At 39.1% G+C, this 27,729-nt stretch overlaps 1 protein-coding gene across 1 annotated transcript in view; it reads left to right on the forward strand.

The window, feature by feature from the left end:
* Positions 1 to 27,729, forward strand: part of Gphn (gephyrin) — a 289,114-nt gene that overhangs the window by 226,086 nt on the left and 35,299 nt on the right. The window contains exon 17 of the mRNA XM_032907990.1: positions 15,022 to 15,143. Coding sequence (XP_032763881.1) covers positions 15,022 to 15,143 — 122 coding nt within the window. The remainder of the gene's footprint in view (positions 1 to 15,021; positions 15,144 to 27,729) is intronic.

Genomic DNA, 27,729 nt, shown 5'->3' on the forward strand with positions numbered 1-27,729 from the left:
TGTGAATGCTTCACTCCTTCTTTAAAAGGGGAACAAGAATACCCTTGGCAGGGAAGAGAGAGGCAAAGATTAAAACAGAGACTGAAGGGACACCCATTCAGAGCCTGCCCCACATGTGGCCCATATATATACAGCCACCCAATTAGACAAGATGGATGAAGCAAAGAAGTGCAGAAGTGTAGATCGCCTGAGACACAGCCAGAATACAGCAAATACAGAGGCGAATGCCAGCAGCAAACCACTGAACTGAGAATAGGACCCCAGTTGAAGGAATCAGAGAAAGAACTGGAAGAGCTTGAAGGGGCTCGAGACCCCATATGTACAACAATGCCAAGCAACCAGAGCTTCCAGGGACTAAGCCACTACCTAAAGACTATACATGGACTGACCCTGGACTCTAACCTCATAGGTAGCAATGAATATCCTAGTAAGAGCACCAGTGGAAGGGGAAGCCCTGGGTCCTGCTAAGACTGAACCCCCAGTGAACTAGACTGTTGGGCGGAGGGCGGCAATGGGGGGAGGATGGGGAGGGGAACACCCAAAAGGAAGGGGAGGGGGAGGGGGATGTTTGCCCAGAAACCGGGAAAGGGAATAACACTCGAAATGTATATAAGAAATACTCAAGTTAATTAAAAAAAAAAAAAGATAGACAGATACTAGTTCTTCCAGTATAAATATCTTCCATATATATGAGTTAATATATATTATAGTTTTTGACATCCCCTTTCCTTTCCTCTCTTCAATCTTCATGTGCATCTCCCTGTTGCTTTCCTTCAAATTCATTGCTTCTTTTAAAAAAATATTGTTGCATATATTCCATTTTTTTTAAATAAATTGAATCTTATTTAGAATTTAAAAAAAAAAAAGAATGTTAGCTATATGCTATAGAGAGCAAACTGTGCAAGCACAGTGTCTAGTCCATTGAAACATGATTTGATATATTGCTGCTGAAATAAGGGCCCATCCATCATAGGAAATAAGTGACTGGAATAGGTATCATGGCTAGCCTGTCTTCTTCTTAAATCTATGTGCATTTAAATCACTGGAGGGGTTTGATGTTCCTTTTTTATTTAGTTTGGTTTGAGGGTTTGTTTGGGTCTCAATTGAAGCATCTCTAGTGGTATGCTATTCAAAATGGATCTACATGTCATGTTACTTCTGGATGGAAAAGAGATGATAATCAGGCTTTTTTTGAGAACTCTTGAAAACCTTCCTGACTGTCCTCTTGCCTAGGCTGTTAAAATATGGACCTCTATGGTCATGTCAGGAATGTGAAAGGATGAATATTTTAGAAGCTCAATTACACAATCAAACCCTACAAGATTTTTAGCAACTTCTTTAAAGACGAACCAGACTTAAAAAAAAAAAAAAAAAAAAAAAAAAAACCTTTGTTCTATGAGTAACCCTTCATTAGCATTATTTTTAATTTATTGGGGGCTGGAGAGATGGCTCAGCAGTTACAAGCACTGACTCCTCCACCAGAGGTCCTGAGTTCAATTCCCAGCAACCACATGGTGGCTCACAACCATCTGTAATGGGATCTGATGCCCTCTTCTGGTGTGTCTGAAGACACTGACAGTGTACTCACATACATGAAATAAATAAGTCTTTTTTTAAAAATGAAATTGTTTAAAGTTTTCTCTATGATCTTTATACTTCTGTTAGTCAAAGCAAAAGAACAAAATTAGATCCCTAAAAAACTATTGACTGACCTAAAACATTCTTTTCATTTTGATAAGACAGTGATGATTTTAATAACCTCGTGTCTCACTGGCACCATCTTTAGCAGCAGAGTTATGTTTGCTTCTAAATTTTATAATCTCTATGTGGCTATGTTATTCCCCTACCCATATTAAAAATTAACTACTTTTACAATTATGTAGTTTAGTTCAACAGGTGTTACTATGTACCAAGCACTATGTTGGAAATCAGTGGTAAAGGAAAGAAATAAAATAAAGTTTTTCTTCTGAAGGCTTGAGATCCCCCAGTATTAGAAAACAATAACAAACCAAAAAGGAAGGAAGGAAGGAAGGAAGGAAGGAAGGAAGGAAGGAAGGAAGGAAGGAAGGAAGGAAGGAAGGAAGGAGGGAGGGAGAGAGAGGGAGAGAGAGAGGGAGAGAGAGAGAGAGAGAGAGAGAGAGAGAGAGAGAGAGAGAGAGAGAGAGAGAACAAGACCTCGGCTGATTTATCCCTGGAGGCAGAAAGAAGTTGCCCTTACCTGGCAGGGCTATCATTTATCCAGTCACAGTGCAAATTCCCCTTAAATGACAGTTCTGATTTTCATTGAGATGTATGGCTCACAGATGCCTGCTTCTTTTTTTTAAGTTAACATCTTTGAGTTAGCATACATGATATGTTTCCTTATGGCTGTTTCATAATATGCCATTGTACTTAATTCTCTTTTGTCCTTCACTGTCCTTCCCGGTGCGTTTGTCCCCCTTTTGCTCGTTCTATCCCCAAATAATCTTGCTTTCTGCTTTCTTGTCAAATGCACTCCTTTTCCTTCAGCCCAGTCAAGATCTTTCCCTCCCTTCTCATGGTCCCCTTTCTACATTAATCACACAGACACAAACATGCACCCAGGCAGGCGTGCGTGCGCACACACATGTGCATGTATATACATGCATATAATCTCCACATATGAGATAAACATTCATTTTTCTTTCTGGATCTGACTTTTTGTTTAACATAATATCTTCTGTCACATCCACTTTCCTGAAAACATCAGGATTTCTTTTTTTATAAAGATTTTTTAAACTAGCTTACAAAGGAGCTTTCCCTCATTACATTGTGGTTGACTGCACGCTTGCTGCAGCACCCAGCCAACCAGGCTGGCTCTTCGTTTCCTCTGTACGCGCCCTTCATTCTGCCTCCTACTTTGCTCTCCTGTGTTCCTCACCCTTTACTCTTACAGCCGTCTTCCATGCTGTGAGCCTCTTTAGTTTCCTGGCGTTCACGCTTATTTACTACCACCTAGAGAAACATACTTATGTCTGAAAAAGTCCTGTTTGTGTATGTGCCATATCTTTATCCAGTCAGTATGGACATGTGTGCTGTCTGTTTCTTAGCTGTTGTGAATAGTACGACGACAAATGGCTGTGCAGGTGTGTCTGTGTTTTGCTGACTTAGTCCTTCTGGCAAAGTGGTAGGGCTGGGTCACATGATTCTATTTTCAATTTTTTGAGGAACCTACACACTGACTTCCATAGTGACTTCACCAGGTACCATCTCTGGGTGGCCTGGAACTCTATGAAGACCATGCTGGCCTTGAACTCACAGACATCTGCCTGCCTCCTGAGTGCTAAGGTCAAAACAGTGGACTACTACACCTGACTACTCACATTCCTATTGCCAGAAGTGTTTTTTTTTTCTTCAAGTATATTTTTATCATAATCTTCTCCCTCACCCAACTCCTCCCAGATCTCTCCCTGGGTTCCTACCCATCCAACTCCTTGTTTTCTCCTTTTTCTTTTTTTCTCTCTCAAAAATATATGTTTTATTCTTACATAACTGAAACTCTATATCCATTTTACAGCTCTCTGTTTCTCCCTCGAAACCCTAAGAGCCACCATTCTACCTTCTGTCACAAGGAATTCCACCTCTAAAGCACATCACATGAATGTGACCCTAGAGTATTTCTTTTTGTATTGGTCCATCTCACTTAACAAAGTGTTCTACAGATTTGTCCATGTGGCAGCATGGGTACGAATCCCCTGTTTTACAGTCAGACATTTGAAGTGAGTTGCTTATACATTTTGGCTAATATGGATAGTTTTAGGAAGCAAGTATAGCTTTTCAAGTCCCTGCTTTAATTCTTTTGAGCATATATTGATCTCTTTTTAATTAAATCATAGTAAGTTTATTTAGAAAACTAGATAAATATGTTAGTGTTCATTCATTTAGTGTATACTGAGTAATATCCCAAATACCATCAGTTGTAGGAATGCAATAGTAAACAAAAAAGACATCAGTCTCTCCTTATGAAGCGTATATTCTAGTACAGAGCAAAAGACAACCCAAACAACTGCTAGCATTTGCTGTGTAGTCTTTCAGTCTGATTTCTTACCCACAGAAATGTGAGTGTAACACTAGGCCTATGTAAATATATATCTATATGTAAAACTCACAGCACTAAAAATGCTATTATATGTCATAAATTTTTACACCAAAATAGCAAGTCACAATTCTCCTCCATATATGCAGTCCATCTTTGATGGCTATATAACAGTCCTTATATTAATCATTTGTCTACTGTAAGACATTTCATGTTTCCCATTTGTACTGGCAGATAGATAATGCTATAATGAACATTCAGATTGATTTGAATGTTCCATTATTCTGTTCATTTCATAGCATTGCTAGGTCAATGTTTTATTTTAAAACATTAAATCATGTGTTACTTAATTGCCTCCAAAAATATATTATTTGTCTTCTCTTAAATATTGGAAAGTTGTTTTTCTATACTGATACCAACACTGGGTATGTTTATTGTTTAGTCTTTCATGGCCTAATTTGAGTACTTAAATTCATTCATTCAACAAATTGGTTGACATTTCTTTACTTCAGGCCATTATCATACATATCCCCATGGGTAATCACATTTGCATGCATACATACATACTTATAGGAACTTATTTTTTTAGATTTATTTTGATTTATATCTGTCTGTTTCTGTGGGTGCTCTTGGAGCTCAGAAGAGGTTGTTGGATTCCCATGGAGCTGAAGTTATGGGCGGTTGTGAGATGCCTGGTAAGGCTGCCAGGAGCTGAACTTGGGTCCTCAGGGAGAGGATCAAGGGCTATTGCCTACTGGCTCGTCCTTGTTTAGGGTGTGTGTCTTGTTTGTTTGTTTGTTTGTTTGTTTAACATGGGTGCTAGGAATCCAAACTCCAGCACTTTACCAACTGACTATCTCCCAGACCCCAAACCAATGTTTTATGCTTTAAAACCTTAAATTATGCTTAAAAGTAATAAATCCTCTTTCTTGTCTTGCCTTACTTTATAACCAAGTAGGCAAGGGTGTTAGCCTAACATTATATTTTTCTCAGATCAATAAGTAAAAGCTATTTGAAGAAAAAATTCAGTTTATAATCTGACTCTCTCCCTCTCTCTCTCTCTCTTTGTGTGTGTGTGTGTGTGTGTGTGTGTGTGTGTGTGTGTGTGTGTATGTGTGTGTTAATCTAGTTGGTGTGGGTATTCTAGGGTATAGACATATCATCAAATAAGTTTGTGCAACTAGTAAATTTTCTAGAAAATGGAGAGAGAAAAGTTAAAGTGTATGAAAGAGCTGCTGCTTGCACGGGAGATAAAATTAGTTCCCACCAGAAAAAGTCACAACCATCACTTTACACAGAAGTCTTAGATGCAGGCAACGCCATTTCAATGTCCAAGAAGGCAGTCCTAGATGTACGATGAACTCATTAAGTGTTAATGAAGAACAGAAATAGTATGAGGTCTCTTATGATAAAATAAGTAAATTTGCCATTTAGAAAAATTAAGACCTATTCTCTTCTTAAGGATTTAGCAAAAGAACTTTTACCTTTCTTTGCAGACTTCCTTTTGAAGTCTTGCATAACAATAGAAATGCTAATCATTGAATATCTAAAATTATATTCCTCTTTTGTTCTAAAAGTATTTTTGTGAATATTATAGTCATGTTAAAAGTACTCCCAAGTACTGTACTTGTCCTTGATGAAAGGATGTTTTTTAGAAATAAATACATGACCAAACAAGCCAGAGTTAACACTAATACATAGTTCATTATTTAATGAATACATGAGTTAATTAGCTAAACATAAAAATTGAACTCTCGGGGTTGGGGATTTAGCTCAGTGGTAGAGCGCTTGCCTAGGAAGCACAAGGCCCTGGGTTCGGTCCCCAGCTCCAAAAAAAGAACCAAAAAAAAAAAAAAATTTGAACTCTCAACATTGGACCCTAAAATTTAACAATCTGTCCAGTCTCTAAAAATAAATGGTTTATAGACTAATAAAAAAATCCTAGAAACGGCTAACTGTAGTCAGTTGGCAGATAAGATGCTTATTAGCATCAAATGGAAGCTCTAGCCGCTCCTCACCAAGGGAAAAATTAGCGCATATTCGACCCAATAAACAAAATACCCTAAGGTCCTGTTTTACGACTAATAACTAATTTTGAGAGTTCAACCAAAAATGTCATAATTCAAAATGAGCGCATTCATTAACATAGAGAAATATGTATTACTTTTCTACTGCTGTGATAAAGCATCATGAGCAAAGGCAATCTGAGGATTTGTCTTAGCGTACAGTTCTAGAGGACTAGAGTCAGTCTATACTGACAAGGGCTTGTCAACAGTCCCTAGGAACAAGCAGCTGTTTCGTCACATGACCATCTACACACAGGAAGCAGAGAAAGAAAATAGAGAGTGAAGTGTGGCTATAAAACCTCAAAGCTGGCCCCCAATGCTTTACTTCCTCCAGCAAGGCTAAACCTCTAAAAAGGTTGCATAATTCCCTAAACAATACTACCAACTGTGGTCCACATGTATATGAGGCTATGAGGGGACATTTGGCATTCAAACCACTATACCCGCTGAAAAAGAGGCTAAAGGAATTTAGTGAAGTGCAGCATAACCAAAAAGAGAACCTTAGTGAAGACTTCTTGCCTAAATCCCTTTAACTTATTGCATTTATTGATGTATGTGTTTGGGGGATGGGCATTGACACGTTCTTCTATAGCTAACTTCTATGTGGCTGAGGTTGACTGAGCTCCTAATTGTCCTGCCTCCAGCTTCCAAGCACTGGAATACAGGTGTGACCTACACCTGCCCCAGAGAGCTCTTACACAGGCTCTTTGCTGGGACGCTCTTATGCTTCTCAGTTGCCTTCAGATCAAAAATTATCTTTATGCCAAAGTGGCATATTTTGAGGTCACATATTTCTCTGCCATAGTACAAAATCTCAGTAGTATCTTAAAGGGAGCAAGCTATAACAGTGTACATGCCTGATTTTTAGGACTGGATTTGGTTTTTAGGTGATTCTCAGGGAGATTTAGTGAGGACAGTCCAAGAAGAGACTGGTAAAACTTTGTCGAGCAGGTGACTTTCTGGAACAATCCTTCACACCTTTATAGCCCACTTAGAGGTACAATTAAATAAATTTGTTCATGGTCTATGTCAAAATGCAGAGATCTAAATAAGTTTGAGTTAAAAACAATATTGCTTCTGATGGTTCCTGTTACACACGGAGTTTAGTATAGTAGTTTGGTATAGAGTTACACACATATTTGGTATTGCAAGTTTATGTTTCTACTTCACTCCTCAGAAGGAAAGAAGTTTTTAGCAGGGCACCAACTTGTAAGACTTTACAAAACTCAGATATAATATACTGGATGCCTAGAGCTGGGGGCGTGGGCTGTGGCTGTGGAGATATTGGTAACAGAGGAGAAGGAAATGTGGAAATAACATAGAATAGAGCCAGGGACAGTGACACACATTCTTAATCCAAGCACTTGAGAGGCAGAGGGGTCTCCGTAATTTGAGAACAGCCAGATCCATATAGTGAGTTCCCAGCTAGGCTGTACAGGAGATCCTGTCTCAAAAAAAAAAAAAAGGAAGAAGAAAAAAGAAGGAAGAGAGGAAGGGTTAACCATTGAGGTCTTGGGAAAAGAGCAGACTACAAAGGATAAAAATCAATGTCAAAAGTTGAATATTGGGGAAGTCCCACACCCGCGGATCCCGGCCCGCAGCAGCTCTCTGCTCCCAGAACCCGTGGGAGAGATACCTTACTGCCTGGTCGGGCGGGCACTCCTGAGGCTGCAGAGCGGAAGAGACCACCAACACTGCCCACCCCTGCCCACATCCCTGACCGATGTGGAAACTGTACAAGGCCTCTGGGTTCCTGTGGGGGAGGGCCCAGGAGCAGCAGGAGCCCTGCCTGAGACACCGCCGGATCCTGAAGGAAACAGACCGGAGGAAAATACCGAGGCCATCTGGAACCCTGGTGCACGGAGGCTCCCGAAGAGGCGGCGCAGATCTTCCCGGGTCGCTGCACTGCTGGAGAGCCCGTGGGCAGAACCCATGAGCGAACTCGAGCCTCGGGGCCACAGGTAAGACTAACTTATCTGCTGCAAGTGACTTGCCTGGTGAACTCAAGGCACAGGTCCACAGGAACAGCTGAAGACCTGTAGAAAGGAAAAACTACACTCCCGAAAGCAGAACACTCTGTCCCCATAACTGACTGAAAGAGAGGAAAAGAGGTCTACAGCACTCCTGACACACAGGCCTATAGGACAGTTTAGCCACTGTCAGAAATAGCAGAACAAAGTAACACGAGATAATTTGATGGCGAGAGGCAAGCGCAGGAACCCAAGCAACAGAAACTAAGACTACATGGCACCATCGAGCCCAATTCTCCCATCAAAAACAAACATGGAATATCCAAACACACCAGAAAAGCAAGATCTAGATTCAAAATCATATTTGATCATGATGCTGAGAACTTCAAGAAAGACATGATGAACTCCCTTAGAGAACAAGTAGAAGCCTACAGAGAGGAATCGCAAAAATGCATGAAAGAATTCCAGGAAAACATAAATAAACAAGGAGAAGCCCATACAGAGGAGACACAAAAATCCCTGAAAGAATTAAAGGAAAACACAATCAAACAGTGGAAGGAATTAAAATGGAAATAGAAGCAATCAAGAAAGAACACATGGAAACAACCCTGGATATAGAAAACCAAAAGAAGAGACAAGGAGCTGTAGATACAAGCTTTACCAACAGAATACAAGAGATGGAAGAGAGAATCTCAGGAGCAGAAGATTCCATAGAAATCATTGACTCAACTGTCAAAGATAATGTAAAGCGAAAAAGCTACTGGTCCAAAACATACAGGAAATCCAGGACTCAATGAGAAGATCAAACCTAAGGATAATAGGTATAGAAGAGAGTGAAGACTCCCCAGCTCAAAGGAGGACCAGTACATATCTTCAACAAAATCATAGAAGAAAACTTCCCTAACCTAAAAAAAGAGATACCCATAGGCATACAAGAAGCCTACAGAACTCCAAATAGATTGGACCAGAAAAGAAACACCTCCAGACACATAATAGTCAAAACACCAAACGACAAAATAAGGAAAGAATATTAAAAGCAGTAAGGAAAAAGGTCAAGTAACATATAAAGGCAGACCTATCAGAATCACACCAGACTTTTCGCCAGAAACTATGAAGGCCAGAAGATCCTGGACTGATGTCATACAGACCCTAAGAGAACACAAATGCCAGCCCAGGCTACTGTATCCTGCAAAACTCTCAATTAACATAGATGGAGAAACCAAGATATTCCATGACAAAACCAAATTTACACAATATCTTTCTACAAATCCAGCACTACAAAGGATAATAAATGGTAAAGCCCAACATAAGGAGGCAAGCTATACCCAAGAAGAGGCAAGAAACTAATCGTTTTAACAAAACAAAGAGAAGAAAAGCACAAAACATAACACATCCACGTATGAATATAACAGGAAGCAATAATCACTATTCCTTAATATCTCTCAACATCAATGGCCTCAACTCCCCAATAAAAAGACATAGATTAACAAACTGGATACGCAACGAGGACCCTGCATTCTGCTGCCTACAGGAAACACACCTCAGAGACAAAGACAGACACTACCTCAGAGTGAAAGGCTGGAAAACAACTTTCCAGGCAAATGGTCGGAAGAAGCAAGCTGGAGTAGCCATTCTAATATCAAATAAAGTCAATTTTCAACTAAAAGTCATCAAAAAAGATAAGGAAGGACACTTTATATTTATCAAAGGAAAAATCCACCAAGATGAACTCTCAATCCTAAATATCTATGCCCCAAATACAAGGGCACCTACATACGTAAAAGAAACCTTACTAAAGCTCAAAACACACATTGCACCTCACACAATAATAGTAGGAGACTTCAACACCCCACTCTCATCAATGGACAGATCATGGAAACAGAAATTAAACAGAGACGTAGACAGACTAAGAGAAGTCATGAGCCAAATGGACTTAACGGATATTTATAGAACGTTCTACCCTAATACAAAAGGATATACCTTCTTCTCAGCTCCTCATGGTACTTTCTCCAAAATTGACCATATAATTGGTCAAAAACGGGCCTCAACAGGTACAGAAAGATAGAAATAATCCCATGCGCATATCGACCACCACGGCCTAAAGCTGGTCTTCAATAACAATAAGGAAGAATGCCCACATATACGTGGAAATTGAACAATGCTCTACTCAATGATAACCTGGTCAAGGAAGAAATAAAGAAAGAAATTAAAAACTTTTTAGAATTTAATGAAAATGAAGGTACAACATACCCAAACTTATGGGACACGATGAAAGCTGTGCTAAGAGGAAAACTCATAGCGCTGAGTGCCTGCAGAAAGAAACAGGAAAGAGCATATGTCAGCAGCTTGACAGCACACCTAAAAGCTCTAGAACAAAAAGAAGCAAATACACCCAGGAGGAGTAGAAGGCAGGAAATAATCAAACTCAGAGCCGAAATCAACCAAGTAGAAACAAAAAGGACCATAGAAAGAATCAACAGAACCAAAAGTTGGTTCTTTGAGAAAATCAACAAGATAGATAAACCCTTAGCCAGACTAACGAGAGGACACAGAGAGTGTGTCCAAATTAACAAAATCAGAAATGAAAAGGGAGACATAACTACAGATTCAGAGGAAATTCAAAATATCATCAGATCTTACTATAAAAGCCTATACTCAACAAAACTTGAAAATCTGCAGGAAATGGACAATTTCCTAGACAGATACCAGGTACCGAAGTTAAATCAGGAACAGATAAACCAGTTAAACAACCCCATAACTCCTAAGGAAATAGAAGCAGTCATTAAAGGACTCCCAACCAAAAAGAGCCCAGGTCCAGACGGGTTTAGTGCAGAATTCTATCAGACCTTCATAGAAGACCTCATACCAATATTATCCAAACTATTCCACAAAATTGAAACAGATGGAGCACTACCGAACTCCTTCTATGAAGCCACAATTACTCTTATACCTAAACCACACAAAGACCCAACAAAGAAAGAGAACTTCAGACCAATTTCCCTTATGAACATCGACGCAAAAATACTCAACAAAAATTCTGGCAAACCAATCCAAGAGCACATCAAAACAATCATCCACCATGATCAAGTAGGCTTCATCCCAGGCATGCAGGGATGGTTTAATATACGGAAAACCATCAACGTGATCCATTATATAAACAAACTGAAAGAACAAAACCACATGATCATTTCATTAGATGCTGAGAAAGCATTTGACAAAATTCAACACCCCTTCATGATAAAAGTCCTGGAAAGAATAGGAATCCAAGGCCCATACCTAAACATAGTAAAAGCCATATACAGCAAACCAGTGGCTAACATTAAACTAAATGGAGAGAAACTTGAAGCAATCCCACTAAAATCAGGGACTAGACAAGGCTGCCCACTCTCTCCCTACTTATTCAATATAGTTCTTGAAGTTCTAGCCAGAGCAATCAGACAACAAAAGGAGGTCAAGGGGATACAGATCGAAAAGAAGAAGTCAAAATATCACTATTTGCAGATGATATGATAGTATATTTAAGTGATCCCAAAAGTTCCACCAGAGAACTACTAAAGCTGATAAACAACTTCAGCAAAGTGGCTGGGTATAAAATTAACTCAAATAAATCAGTAGCCTTCCTCTACACAAAAGAGAAACAAGCCGAGAAAGAAATTAGGGAAAAAACTACACCCTTCATAATAGACCCAAATAATATAAAGTACCTCGGTGTGACTTTTAACCAAGCAAGTAAAAGATTTGTACAACAAGAACTTCAAGACTCTGAAGAAAGAAATTGAAGAAGACCTCAGAAGATGGAAAGATCTCCATGCTCATGGATTGGCAGGATTAATATAGTAAAATGGCCATTCTGCCAAAAAGCGATCTACAGATTCAATGCAATCCCCATCAAAATACCAATCCAATTCTTCAAAGAGTTAGACAGAACAATTTGCAAATTCATCTGAATAACAAAAACCCAGGATAGCTAAAACTATGCTCAACAATAAAAAGGACTTCTGGGGAATCAAGCTATCCCTGAACTCAAGCAGTATTACAGAGCAATTGTAATAAAAACTGCATGGTATTGGTACAGAGACAGACAGATAGACCAATGGAATAGAATTGAAGACCCAGAAATGAACCCACACACCTATGGTCACTTGATTTTTGACAAAGGAGCCAAACCATCCAATGGAAAAAAAATAGCATTTTCAGCAAATGGTGCTGGTTCAACTGGAGGTCAACATGTAGAAGAATGCAGATCGATCCATGCTTATCACCCCTGTACAAAGCTTAAGTCCAAGTGGATCAAGGACCTCCACATCAAACCAGACACACTCAAACTAATAGAAGAAAAACTAGGGAAGCATCTGGAACACATGGGCACTGGAAAAAAATTTCCTGAACAAAACACCAATGGCTTATGCTCTAAGATCAAGAATCGACAAATGGGATCTCATAAAACTACAAAGCTTCTGTAAGGCAAAGGACACTGTGGTCAGGACAAACGGCAACCAACAGATTGGGAAAAGATCTTTACCAATCCTACAACAGATAGAGGCCTTATATCCAAAATATACAAAGAACTCAAAAAAGTTAGACCAAGAGGGAGACAAATAACCCTATTAAAAATGGGGTTCAGAGCTAAACAAAGAATTCACAGCTGAGGAATGCCGAATGGCTGAGAAACACCTAAAGAAATGTTCAACATCGTTAGGCATAAGGGAAATGCAAATCAAAACAACCCTGAGATTTCACCTCACACCAGTGAGAATGGCTAAGATCAAAAACTCAGGTGACAGCAAATGCTGGCGAGGATGCGGAGAAAGAGGAACACTCCTCCATTGTTGGTGGGGTTGCAGACTGGTACAACCATTCTGGAAATCAGTCTGAGGTTTCTCAGAAAATTGGACATTGAACTGCCTGAGGATCCAGCTATACCTCTCTTGGGCATATACCCAAAAGATGCCCCAACATATAAAAAAGACACGTGCTCCACTATGTTCATCGCAGCCTTATTTATAATAGCCAGAAGCTGGAAAGAACCCAGATGCCCTTCAACAGAGGAATGGATACAGAAAATGTGGTACATCTACACAATGGAATATTACTCAGCTATCAAAAACAACGACTTTATGAAATTCGTGAGGCAAATGGTTGGAACTGAAAATATCATTCTGAGTGAGCTAACCCAATCACAGAAAGACATACATGGTATGCACTCACTGATAAGTGGCTATTAGCCCAAATGCTTGAATTACCCTAGTGGCCTAGAACAAATGAAACTCAAGACGGATGATCAAAATGTGAAGGCTTCACCCTTCTTTAAAAGGGGAACAAGAATACCCTTGGCAGGGAAGAGAGAGGCAAAGATTAAAACAGAGACTGAAGGAACACCCATTCAGAGCCTGCCCCACATGTGGCCCATACATATAGAGCCACCCAATTAGACAAGATGGATGAAGCAAAGAAGTGCAGACCGACAGGAGCCGGATGTAGATCAACCTGAGAGACACAGCCAGAATACAGCAAATACAGAGGCGAATGCCAGCAGCAAACCACTGAACTGAGAACGGGACGCCTGCTGAAGGAATCAGAGAATGAACTGAAGAGCTTGAAGGGGCTTGAGACCCATATGTACAACAATGCCAAGCAACCAGAGCTTCCAGGGACTAAGCCACTACCTAAAGACTATACATGGGCTGACCCTGGACTCTGACCTCATAGGTAGCAATGAATATCCTAGTAAGAGCACCAGTGGAAGGAGAAGCCCTGGGTCCTGCTAAGACTGAACCCCCAGTGAACTAGACTGTCGGGGGAGGGCGCAATGGGGAGGGTGGGGAGGGGAACACCCATAAGGAAGGAGGGGAGGAAGGGATGTTTGCCAAATGTACATAAGAAATACTCAAGTTAATAAAAAAAAAAAAAAAAAGTTGAATATTGAAAGCTAAGAAGTTAGTACAATTGACAATACCAAAAAAAAAAAATGGGGGATATGAATTTAAATGGTAGATAGGAAAGCAACAAGCTTTGGAGCCAAGAGTTTAGGTAATTTGTATTTAGTCTGAATCCAAAGTTTGTCCTACTATACTGACTTAGCTCACTCTTATTAAAACATCCTAACTTAAAGTAAGTTTTCTTCTGGTTTGTTGTTGTTGTTGTTGTTGTTGCTCTTGACACCACCAGTAGATATTAACTCAGAAATGGAACGTAGATGGGGATGGGGATGGAGACAGACAGACAGAAGACAGACAGACAGACAACAGAATATGTCTGTTTTCTTTGTTTAAGTTTGTGTCTCAGACACGAAATAGGTTTCTTCCAAAGAAGTTTTCCTTTAATACTGTTGACTCCACTTCAGAAAACTTGAAAGAAAAAAAGCAAATGGTTTTTCTTTTCAAACTTGATATTCTCATTGTCAGATAAATTGGATGAGAGCTAGAGAAGTAGCTCAGTAGTTATGAGCACTGGCTGCTCTTTCTGTGGACCAAGATCTGACTCCCAGAACCCACACAGCAGCTCACAAACAGCTGTAAATCCAGTTCAGGGAATCCAGGGCTATCTTCTGGCTTCCGTGGGCACCAGGAACACAAGCACAGACATTCATGCAGAGAAAATATGCAGAAGATTATTTTAAGATGAACTGGAAGATAGTAGTCCAGACTAAATTAAGAGTTTTATAATCATCAGTTTCTAGGAAAACTCAGTTTCTTCCTGACACTATTGCCAAATTATAGCCAAAGCTAGTGTGAAATCTGGCCCCCTATTCAGCTACCATTCTCCTTTACTTACAATATTTATTCAAAGATTCATTGAGCATAATTCTACATGCTGGATACTGCCATAGATAACCAGATTCTAAACTAATTCACATCTAATTTCCTCCATTATAATATAATAGCAACATTACCTAAGTAAATAATTAGTGTTTTGTCTTTTCACATTGTAGCTACTAAATCCTGAAGATGACCTCTTACCAGGAAAGATTCGGGACAGCAATCGATCAACACTTCTAGCAACAATTCAGGAACATGGTTACCCAACAATCAACTTGGGAATTGTAGGAGACAAGTAAGTTATTCTGAAATATGAATGTTTAGATTACTGGGGTAGGTGGAATTGGTGCTAAAGAGACAGATTGGACAACATGGTATTCATTGGTTCCATTCTTCAGAAGCATAAGGATTCTAGAGGTGCAGAAACTAAATAGTAGTAAATATTTTGTAATAGGTATTATAAAAGGAGAAATATTTCACGTTGCTGTGGTGTGTTAAATTGAGATTTTTTTTTATACGTCAGTGCAATTAACTTTATCCTGGTGAATAGGGTGATGATGCCATTGCTGCTCACACTTTTATTTCAAGACAGAGATTGGAAACACAGATAAGAAGCCTAAGAAAAGCTATCAAATCCAGTATTACCTGATTCTTTGACATTTAAGCACAGTTGTTTTCCATGGGCTTGTATTTTAATTTTGAATGTTTGTATAACCCAAATTTCTTCCAGCTTCACCTATTTAACTCAAAAGAGATGCATTAACTGTACCTGCTCATGTTTAAGAATGTATTGCCCCTACCCACCAAGTCAGTTCAGATCTTTAGATTTGCCAAGTTTCCAAAGGTATATCTCATCATTTTAAAAAAAAAAGTCTGTTTTCTGAGCATCCCACTGCCAAGCAACACTGCTACTTAGCCCTTTTTATCAGGTACAAATTCCTGTTCTCTAGAAGTGTCACTGCTTGTAGTAATAATTAAGCATCAACCTAGTAAAGATAAAACAAGATCACTGGAGTGGAGGATACATGTATCTGTCTCCTGTGTCTCATTTATCACTGCCTTACCACTGCAGAAAGCTCATTATGCATTGAGCCTTCCTTTAAGATGAGTGCTTTTGAAGAGGCACTGCCCTCAGTTCACAAAATATGTTCTAGTAACATTATTAACCCATCCTACATGGGAAGTGGCCACAATCCACATCTTGAACATCAATATCATATGGGTAACTTTTTAAAGTTCTTTTTTCCTGAGATTGTTTGATATGTCTGTAAACTTCATTCCTTTTTAAAATCCTTACTCTTGTGTTCACCTGACTAATTAAAGAAGCCTATCACTGATAACCACTGTGTAAGTCACCTAGTATCAGAGACTCACCCCTAGAAAGAAAGTGGAAAAAATACCCAATTCTTTGAATTTAGACATAATCAGTAATCTTTTAATATAAATGTCAAGCACCTAAAACCAATATTGACATAGACTCAACTTTAAAGAACACACACAGAAACTTCTGAGAAAAGGTAGGATGGATTTAGGAGTTTTAAAAACACAGAGATAAAATAAACAAGAAACAAAACCAGCAGAAAAAGTCTTAGTTCCCACCAAACAATGGTGCTGGACCTGCCTTCAAGTGCAATTATGAATTCTTTATGACATGTAGAGGTACGGGAACTTTTTAGTTACTAGTCATATTATTATATTATATTGTTATATATCCTCGCCCTAAGCTGCACTGTTCTGACCCATAATTCTGTGCATTCTCACTTCCTTTCTACACTTTCCGTGTTGGTTTGTTTGATACTTTTCATGGGGTATATAATGTACATACATGTGTGTACATACGTGTTATGTAGCACAGGCAAACTAATAATTACCAAGGGTCTTGGCCACTGCAGCCAGGTTTTGGGTTTTTTTGTCTTATTGGTTTTTTTGTTTGTTTGTCTGTTTTGGTTTTGGTTTGGTTTGGGGGGGAATCTTTCTTTGTTTTTTTATTTCTTTTTCTTTTTTCTTTTTAAGATACTTAGGTACTTGGTAAACAATATTACTGACATTATCTTACTATAAGTGTCAAGACACCTTTAAAATACTCGTGTGTTGGTGTACTAGTAAATATAACATTTTAAAAAACAGGTTTGTGGAAAAGGACTGAATTGTCCTTTGTTAAGAGACTTACAGACTGGACTCGAGAGTGATGAGATCCTGAAGTGGGAGAGCAATTAGAAGAGATAACATCAAGGCCCTCCAGGACACTTTCATTCCTTCCAGATCCAGGAGCGAAGGGAATTTTCAGGGTGGGAGGGTAAATTCCATATCTTGGTAACCTAGCCTACATGCCAGAAGTCACAAGGCACTGAAAGTAAAGTTATCATTCAAGGGTGTTTCTAGCTGCAAGAGGGAAGGAAACTGCAAGAACATACAGCATGCTTTATCAACCCTGTGCCCAGAGAGAGCTGAGGGAGAGGGGAGACAGCTAGAGAGTCTGTGATCTAACACTGATGTAAAGTTCTTAATTAATTTGTGATAGACATTTCCTGATGATGTTGTAAGGTTGATTTTAAATTTAACCTCAAAGCATACTTTGAAATTTTAGTGAACAACAAACTATAAAGCCAGTGTATTGGGCAATTCAGAGAAATGCACCACTTTCTAGTGTATAGCCTTTTATTTGGTAGCAATACCATATGTAAAACTGAGACCAGGGTTGTTGTTTGAATTCTGCTAATAAAGACATTTTCAGTCTTAGAGTGCTGTAGAGCTTCTTTAGAAGCTCAAAATGAATGGTTTAGAACTCAGAGGTGGAATGTGGGAGAAAAGAATTTACTGCTTTTCTAATGAAAATGTGTACTGGGAATTTAGCAAGGGAAACAAGGTACATCACTGTACAGCTGTTGATTTGTGTGGGTTGCCTCTTCATTCTTTTTGCTATGTATTCCCTTTTCTAATGAGAGCAAATATTGTTATACAGAAGCCTCTGTGAGAAACTCTGCAAGGAAACAAGTAGTCATGGGAGGAGTCTGGGTGAGAAATGGCTCAGGAATGTTTTCAAGCACAGAACCATGCTAAGCTCTGACAGATAAGGGTAGAAAGTAATCCTTGTATTCCTGTCATCTGAAAAGTCCTGAGTGTGGCTTTTAGTTTCTGTATGATTATACCTTGTAGCTTTTGTTATTGTCATTTACCGTGTTTTTTTCAGTCAATATGAACTAGAAGAGTAAGTGTTATAACTGTTTAAACCAATTTGAGCTGAAGTTTGCTGGTCATTTATTTGTTTGTTTAATGTCTGTATGGGAATTTTGCCTGCACGTATATCTATACAGCATGTGTACCTAGTGCTATAGAGGCCAAAGAGGACATTGGATCCCTAGGGCTGAAGTTATAGGCAGTTGGGAGCTGCCTTGTGGGTGCTAGGAACCAAGCCCGGATCTGAAAGAGCAGCCAGTGCCTCTAACTGTGGGGCCGTTTCTGTAGCCTGTAACATTTACCTATGACTTGTAGACCTTTTGTTTAAAAGAAGAAAGTGAGTTAATACGTCAGTGAGAATTATAAGAGGAGGGCTTCAAATACCTGACAGTTAACTGTATTTTTAAGTGTTCTAGAAACAATAAGTCTAAATTTAAATATATTTTCTTTTCTTTTCTTTTCTTTTTTTTTCCCCGGAGCTGGGGACCGAACCCAGGGCCTTGCGCTTGCTAGGCAAGCACTCTAGCACTGAGCTAAATCCCCAACCCCTTAAATATATTTTCTATATTTTGCTCAAACTGTAAGGAACATAATACATTGGAGTTTCTAAGGTTTTGGTTTGTCTTTTTTTCCTTAAAAAAAAGTCTAATTTTGAAACCCAGCAATGTTAAGGAATTTATCTAACATTATAAAACTAGTTAGTACAGCGGCAGAAATGAAATCTAAATTTCTTGAGGTTAATAATGCACAATTTTTTGCTATAATTTTGAAAACATGAAAATATGTCAGAAGAACTAGCAACTCTAAGCTTAGGTGATCAGAACAAATTTTATAAAGTCTAAGAATTTGAAGAATTAGTAGTATCTAGATAGAAAAAAAATGATGTGTTATTCCAAATAGGAAGCATAGACTGATTAGAACAAAAGGTTAGGGTACAAAGAGTATACATATGTTTGGCCTTTTATTTGGGATTAGAACTGCCCAAAATCAGTTGAATTTGAACCTTTAAAAAAAAAAACAGAAATGCTATAATAAGTCATTATTTTAGAAAAATAATTTGACTTCAGTGTATCAGGTAAGCTAATGTCTGAGGGAGTCTGAAATTAAGAGTGCTACAGCTTACTCATTGCTTAGTCAGTCACCAGGAAGCATTCACTGTATCTGGACATAAGCTACCTGATCTTAATGAAAACCACACTTATGAATCAGCAGGAGTGGACTAAGACTTCATCTTTCTAACTGTATAAAGTGAGGATGGTCCAAAGTATGGTTAAGGGGAATGAATGTCTTAATTATAGATAAATGGGAGGGAGGGAAAGTATATAGCTAGGTTCATCTGGAAGAACCCAGAGCTGGGAGAGAAAGTAGTGGACTGAACATGACTAACAGACCAATCTTGGCCAATGGGGGGTGGGAGGGGTGAGCAAGAGAAGATGAGAAAGAAAGAACCAAGAGAGGGGGGCAAGAGAAAGGACTAAGAGAGGAAGACAAAAGAGAGAAGAGAGAGAGCATAGCTGAAATAGTAGAGCTAAAAGAATGAGAAGCTGGGGGTGGGGCCGGAGAAGTTTAGGGTAAGGGAGGAGGTGAGAAGAACTAGATACCTGGAGGCCCACATGTGCTTTGGTATGCTTATAGGCACCACTGATAACCATTTGTCCCTTCTGACAGTGAGGAGGAACTGGATCCTTTGGTAGAGGGGAGTGAGCACCAAAATTTGGGGGAGGAGAGATCCTTTTGGACCTAACACTAACAAATTTGTATGTTTACCCTAAGCTGCTGGTCCCTGGGTTACAGAAAGTAGCAACAATGTAGTAAATTCAGTGCATCCAACTGTAAGTTTTAAGTAAATTGTTATTAAAATGCACTGAGGAGTTACAGCCTAATAATAAAAATAACTTCCAAACATTTCAGATATTAAAAAGAAATCAAGAGAAATGGTAAAGGCTGTCACATGTACCACTGTTATTGTGTTGATTCATCTTCACTTAAACAATACTTTATTAAAATAGTATGTTTAGCCAGGCAATGGCTTTTAATCTTTAATACCAGAATTTAGGAACTAGAGGCAGGCTTATTTGAGGCCAGCCTGGTTTCCAGGACAGCAAGGACTTCACAGAAAAGACTTCACAAAGTTTGTTGCAAAAAACCAAAAAGTAAGTAATAAAGCAGCTGTTAGGCCTCTTTAGCACAGTTTTATGTCCTGCCATTTGTGATCTATGCTTCCTTGGCTTTTGAAGCCTTTCTTCCTGTGTCCGTTCTCCTAAGGCAAGTTTTCCTAAGGCTCTCCCTTCCTACAGCTTTCGTCCTCATTCAGTAACATCATTGGCTCCAAAATCCTGTCTTCCCTTCCTTGAATATGAAAGTAGTCAAGCTTAAAAATAAACAGATGAGAACCATCTGGTTCACTAACCAATCAGCCTGTGTGTCCTACTAGACAGCATGAGTTACTGAGTGCCATCCATGCCAGAAAATACAGAGTTGTGGCCAACACTTAGTTAAAATATTGGCCATCTGGACATATGTGAGTTTTCAACTTTTATGTTTTCTTTATTGTTTCCCCATAAAATTACTATCATGTATAACCTAAACATAGTAAGTAAAGAATTTGTTATATTGAGTCAGTGTATGTACATTCACAACAAATAATAGTAATCTTCTTGATTAATCAGACAAAGTATGTGTTGATAGTCACTATGTCCATAGCAATTGGTGAGGGCACATCTCTTAGACCAGACAATCCAGCCATCTTTTCCTATACTGTCTTCATTTTCCATGCAACCTTAATTAAATTAAATTACATTCAAAGCTGCAGAATTGGCTCAGTTGTTAAGAGTACTCATTCTGAGGGCCCAGATTTGGTTCCTAGCACTCACATGGAGACTTAGGACAGTCTATAACTCCAATCCCAGAGGATCCAAAGCTCTCTCCGGACATACACACACACAAGCAAAACACTCACACATGAAATAAAATCACTTTTAATTTAAAAAATAAAGTTCGGTATTAATTGGGTTCATTTCATTCCAAAAACTGTTTTTAACTCTTATACTGTTTGTACCTCAGCTTAAGACACAACTCAGTAGCATAGCTTCTCAAGCACTGACTTGGACCTTGTAACATTTCAAGACTTGAATTCCTTCCTGTAATTAAGTAAAATGTTTCCCCTTCTGGAGAAGAAGGCTTCTTAGAAGCCAGCCCCACTCAAATCCCGCTGAGTTACTTGGCTTTGTCTTAGACTGCATTTAGATTCAGCCTTGCAGCTGCCAAATTGTAAAGTTGCCTCTTCACATTAAAGCACGAAGTGGAAGATTAACAAATACTGAGATAGCAAATTGGGTTCTTATAAAACTGGCACATTTCGCAAAAATTATCAAGATAGACTTAATAGTACATTGATTACTCGGGCAAAGCCCAGGGCCTTACAGCTTCCAATCTGTGAGCCAAACAGGCTTAACTCCTTAGTGCTTCCCTAATGCTCTTAAAGTGGGACTTTTCTAATCAACTGGGAGAGTTTAGAGTTCAGTTTAATTGGTTATTTATAAACTGCCTACTTCTTATGAAGTGAACTCTCTTCTGCTCAAAATATAGTATTAAATTTTGGTCGCCAGATTTTTTTTTCTCATTTATTAAAAAACTCTTCATTTTTCTCATTAACGAAGAATTCTTCATACTTTAATAAACATGCATTTAATTAAAAGATAGTCTTCTCATTTTTAATGGAGACTTCTTTAGTGGGTCTTACAGTTGCCTTTCTGCATCCTTAAGCCTTAATATTTTGTTTCTTCAAGGAGTTATCTCTAGGAAGGGTTTTACTGTAGATATGAGGGTGAGCACAGCCAAGGAGCGTCTGGAAGGGTCCAGATGAGGAAGACAAAGTAGCAAACTAAACATGGCCAGCAGATAGGCCAGGCCAAGAGAGAAGGAGATGGATAGCAAGAGGAGGACAAAAGAAGAAGACAGACAGACAGACTGACTGAGCAAAGACCGAATGGCTGGAATGGCAGAGTCATAAGGGAATGAGAAGCTGGAGGAACAGATGCTGATGAGCTGGAGATGTTTAGGGTAGTGGGCAGGGTGAGGAGGAACTGAGAGAGCCTGGAGGCTAGCAGGAGCTTTGCTGTACTAACAGGCACCACAGGAAGCCATTTGTCCTGGGTTTTTTTGGACCTGACACTACACTAACCTCACAAACTTTCCTAAAGACCCTCAACAAGGTCTGATTATTATGTTTCACTCATATATTTCATATACGTATATATGTATTTATACTCATTTTAATCAATATATTTTAATTCAGTCAATAATATTATCACTATTTCATTCATTTTTCTTAATTTTTTTGACAAGGTCTTACTATGTAGCTGTGACTGGGCTAGATCTCCCTGTGTAGACTAGGCTAGCCTCAAACTCACAGTGATCTACCTAGCTATCTCCAAACTGCTGAGATTAAAGGAATGCACCTCCACACCTAGTATTTTCTTAATTTTTTAAATGCTGTCTGCATTAGCTTATTGGCTTCAAATCTTGGCCTTGTTTTCTTTTCCTCTTTATAACTGTATACTGCCAAAATACCTCATGGAGCTGAAGTAGAGGGAAATAACAGCCATGTATATATAGCACATGTGTTCTGCAGCATATGAACTAATGCCCAGAAAATGCCTGCACTGATCCTTGCTCTTCGAAGAATTAGTAAATGCCCCCACGCTGCTTTCGTTGTTTGGGTATTTATTAACTGCATTCATTCTTTAATCCACAAGACCTAGGACTTCATTGGCCATCTTTATTCATCTTAAAACAAAACAAAAACCTAATTAGCAGATGTTGTCCATCTGTTTTTATATTAAGTACTTTAAAATTAAAATTCATTTGCTTTCTGAGCACTTTGAAGTTTGAGGGGGGAAAGCTGAGATTATAACTACATTTTTCTCTTCCTTTCTTCCCTCCAAACCCTCCAATCTATCTCTGTTCTGTTCTCCTTCAAATTCATGGCCTTTTTTCATTAACTGTTAATGCATGCATGACTACTCAAAGACACAGTCTCACAGCAAATTCCTTTGTGTTCTGGGTCACCATCTTGTCTTGCCCATCCCCTTCCACAATGTTCCCTGAGCCTTAAGTGTGCAAGTATTGTGTAGTTGTATCCTTTGGGACAACTCTGCCTTTTGATTGGTTTTGGTTTTCTGTAATGATCTCTATCTGTTGCCAAGAGAAGATTCCTTGATGAGAGGTGAAGACTAGATTTATTTGTAGGTATAAGGACAAGGATTTATAAATTGTTAGGGATTATGATGGTTTAGTAAATTAACAGTTGTAGGTTCTCCTCCAATAGCCATGACTTTACTAGCACCTAGTAACTAACTAGGTTTCTAATACCAGGCATGGTTTGTCTCTTGTTGGGTGGTTTTAAGTCCAATTAGAGAGCTGTTGGTTACTGCCAAGGTATGTGTGCCACTACCCAACCCTTAGGGTTATCGTGCTATGCTGGCCATTGATGTGGTTCATAGGTGTCATAGCTAATTAGGACTGTTGGCTGCTTCCCTCCTTCGTAACATTACATAATGCCTCAGTTACCATGAAAGCTAGTCATCAGAGAAAGGACACTGAGATCAGTTCCCACTCAGGGGTCTCTGGGTCTGGTTTCTGAAGTGTCTGGTCTCTTCAGATATAGGGTCTAGCCTAGGCAATTGGTGAACTCTGGGTTTAACTGAGAGACCCTTCCTCCATATAAAGAGTGAGAGCAATGGATGGAGACAATGTACATCAATTTAAGGTCTCCACACTCAACATGCACATAGATTAGTTTAAGAGCAAGTTGGGAACAAGGCTAAGCTAAGGTCAGAAGCATTCAAAATTAATAAAATGTCTCCATGTTATTACTTGAGTAGCTGGCAGGTCAAGACAGTCTGGCAGTGTGTGATGTGTGTGTGCATGTGCGCACACATGCATGTGTGTCTTTCATTCATGAATCCAAATAGCTCTTGGGCAGGTGCGCGCATGCGACCCATCTGGAGCGTCGAGCAGTTAACGATTAGCTGCTACAGAAAGGTGCTTTGGGCAAGTGAGAAAGACAGAGACACATCTTTATACAGTGTAAAAAGACACAGACACATATGTTTTTGTTATAACATTTCAACCTTTAGTATATAGCAGGTACCATACAGATATGTTCAAAATACAAATAAAAATGTTTTATTTTAAACTATATCAAAATTTGATAGGAACACATTAGTTAATTGAAAATCATCTATTTTCTTTATCACATCATCTGTCTGCATGTGTGTGTATGTATGAATGTATGTATATATATATTAATGTATGTGTGTATCTCCCAAAAAAATTGAAAAGAAAATCAGTATGACCCATAACAGTTTCTTATTGCAGTGTTCAAATCACTTTCTCCCTTTATGCTTCATATTATAAGAGAAAACAGTTTAAATAATTTTCAATATTCTTATAAGCTCAGAATGTTTTGGGGGCTGGTTTTGGAGGGAGTTATTTATTTGTTTGTTTTGGGTTTTTTTTTTGTTTTGTTTTGTTTTTTTTTTTTTTTTGAGTACAGAGGTTCTCTGTGAGGCGCTGGCTGTCCTGGAACTATCTCTGTAGATCAGGCTGGCCTCTAACTCAGAGATCACCTGTCTCTGCCTCCCAAGTGCTGGGATTAAAGGTGTGCACCACCACACCTAATGTTACCTAGACCAGTCTTTCACTCATTGAGAAAGTTAAGGAAAATCTTTTGCAACTAGTCACCATGGTTTTGTTTTATTTTAGTAGGAAAAATCTTTTTTATGAGGCAGCACATTTTCTTCTTATATGTTATTATTATTATTATTACAGTCAGGGTGTATTTCTATAATGCTAAGCCAAATCTATTTCTTCTAAAATAAGCTGCCTCCATCTTTTATATAATAGCCTTTCAGACATGTGAATGCGCAATTTTATTTCACATTACTTAGTTCCCTCTCAAAGAAAGTGCCATTTATCATTATAAAAATATTAAATGGTATGTTCTCTTTCCATTCTCAGAAACTGTTATTTGCTGTAATGTCATATAATTGTTTATTCCCAAAGCTACTATTAGAGAGATTGATTTAAAACCAGGATTAATCCGGCACATTTACTGAGTGCTACCTTATAAAAGGATTGGCAGGGCAGTTGCCGAGCCTGGATAAAAGCACGTTGGATGAGGCATTAGTTGCAGACGCTGTCAGCTTTACATCAGCTTTACTGTAACTGTGGCCCCTCCCCCTCCTTGCTCCTGGTTTTAACTTTGATGCTAGCGTCAACCTGCCTGCAGTTTTGCTTATTTACACTTGCCAGTTAGTTTCTGTCTCTGACCTCTTGATGCATTTTCTTATAATTAACAATAAAATAGAACTTGAGCTTAAAATCCAAAGCCCTATCTTGCATATTCTTGAGATGTTATGCTTCAGTAGAAAGTCTACATGAGTGATTAGCAGGATTTTCGCTTCCATCTCAACTTTCACTACCATTTACACAACTTCATTGTCTTCTCCTGGCTCTGTTGGTGCTTGGCTTCAGATAGATACTGTTTGTTCTCTTTTATTCTTTATTATTTTGGAATTCATCCCATCTAGTAACCTTTGTTGTTTTACTCTTAAATAGTGATTCTCATAATCAGATATATTCACTATTTCATTTTTACTAATACGTTTTTATTCACCATTATATAAAGAAGAGTCCCATCATACTTGACAATGCGATATTCCTCATATTCAAGTAAGATCTATACATGTTGACAGCTTTTGCCTGAAGGGAGACTCTAAAGAATGATGTGTCTTTCACAATATGAATAATATTATGGTCACTTAGAAGGATAATTTAAATGAAAACAACATGACCTTGACTATCTCGCTATGTCTGTCAACTTCAGTACCAGCTCCTATCCTGCTTATATAACAGCATTTTGAAATCAGTCATAGGTGTGGAAGTAAGTATATTGTTCTTTTAAAACATGAGCATTATTGTCATTAATTTTATTTCTCAAGTGTCAGTTGATCATACATAGAGAATTATATCTTAAGTATCAGGACAGATTATGTTTTGTGGTTTTACTATCTGATCCTTGAAAAATTAATATATTCTCATATCTATTTAATAAACTGAGAAAATTGGGAGGTTTTCTTTCTTCTGTAATGTCTATTATTTTAATGCCATTTATCTCATTATTTAAGTTAATATCTTGATCTTCAAAAGCAAACTCAGTTTTTATTAGTTAAAAGTTTAAAAGTCAGGGAACAGTGAGATGGCACGGCAGGTAAGAGTGTCTGCCACCAAGCCACTAAATAAATAAATAAATAAATAAGTTGGCTTTTTTAAAATGAATTTCAACACTAGTGGTAGGGTATACAAGGCCAGTCCAAGCCTTGTAACTATAAGACCAATTAGAGATGCATAAGCAGACGCAAAACAAAGTTTAAGAAGTCTGGTGAGCCCACACCCGCGGATCCCGGCCCGCAGCAGCTCTCTGCTCCCAGAACCCGTGGGAGAGATACCTTACTGCCTGGTCGGGTGGGCACTCCTGAGGCTGCAGAGCGGAAGAGACCACCAACACTGCCCACCCCTGCCCACATCCCTGACCCAAGAGGAAACTGTACAAGGCCTCTGGGTTCCTGTGGGGGAGGTCCCAGGAGCGGCAGGAGCCTGCCTGAGACACCGCCGGAACCTGAAGGAAACAGACCGGATAAACAGTTCTCTGCACCCAAATCCCGTGGGAGGGAGAGCTAAACCTTCAGAGAGGCAGACACGCCTGCGAAACCAGAAGAGACTGCTCTCTACACACATTGCTGATTCCAGAGGAAAACACCGGAGGCCATCTGGAACCCTGGTGCACGGAGGCTCCCGGAAGAGGCGGCGCAGATCTTCGTGGTCGCTGCCACCTCGGAGAGCCCGTGGGCAGAACCCCGCGAGCGAACTCGAGCCTCGGGGCCACAGGTAAGACCAACTTTTCTGCTGCAAGTGACCTGCCTGGTGAACTCAAGGCACAGGTCCACAGGAACAGCTGAAGACCTGTAGAAAGGAAAAACTACACGCCCGAAAGCAGAACACTCTGTCCCCATAACTGACTGAAAGAGAGGAAAACAGGTCTACAGCACTCCTGACACACAGGCCTATAGGACAGGTTAGCCACTGCCAGAAATAGCAGAACAAAGTAACACTAGAGATAATTTGATGGCGAGATGCAAGGGCAGGAACCCAAGCAACAGAAACCAAGACTACATGGCACCATCGGGGACCAATTCTCCCATCAAAACAAACATGGAATATCCAAACACACCAGAAAAGCAAGATCTAGATTCAAAATCATATTTGATCATGATGCTGGAGAACTTCAAGAAAGACATGATGAACTCCATTAGAGAACAAGTAGAAGCCTACAGAGAGGAATCGCAAAAATGCATGAAAGAATTCCAGGAAAACATAAATAAACAAGTAGAAGCCCATACAGAGGAGACACAAAAATCCCTGAAAGAATTAAAGGAAAACACAATCAAACAGTGGAAGGAATTAAAAATGGAAATAGAAGCAATCAAGAAAGAACACATGGAAACAACCCTGGATATAGAAAACCAAAAGAAGAGACAAGGAGCTGTAGATACAAGCTTTACCAACAGAATACAAGAGATGGAAGAGAGAAACTCAGGAGCAGAAGATTCCATAGAAATCATTGACTCAACTGTCAAAGA

The sequence above is a fragment of the Rattus rattus genome, chromosome 7 (genome assembly GCF_011064425.1).
Source record: "Rattus rattus isolate New Zealand chromosome 7, Rrattus_CSIRO_v1, whole genome shotgun sequence".
Classification (NCBI taxonomy): domain Eukaryota; kingdom Metazoa; phylum Chordata; class Mammalia; order Rodentia; family Muridae; genus Rattus; species Rattus rattus.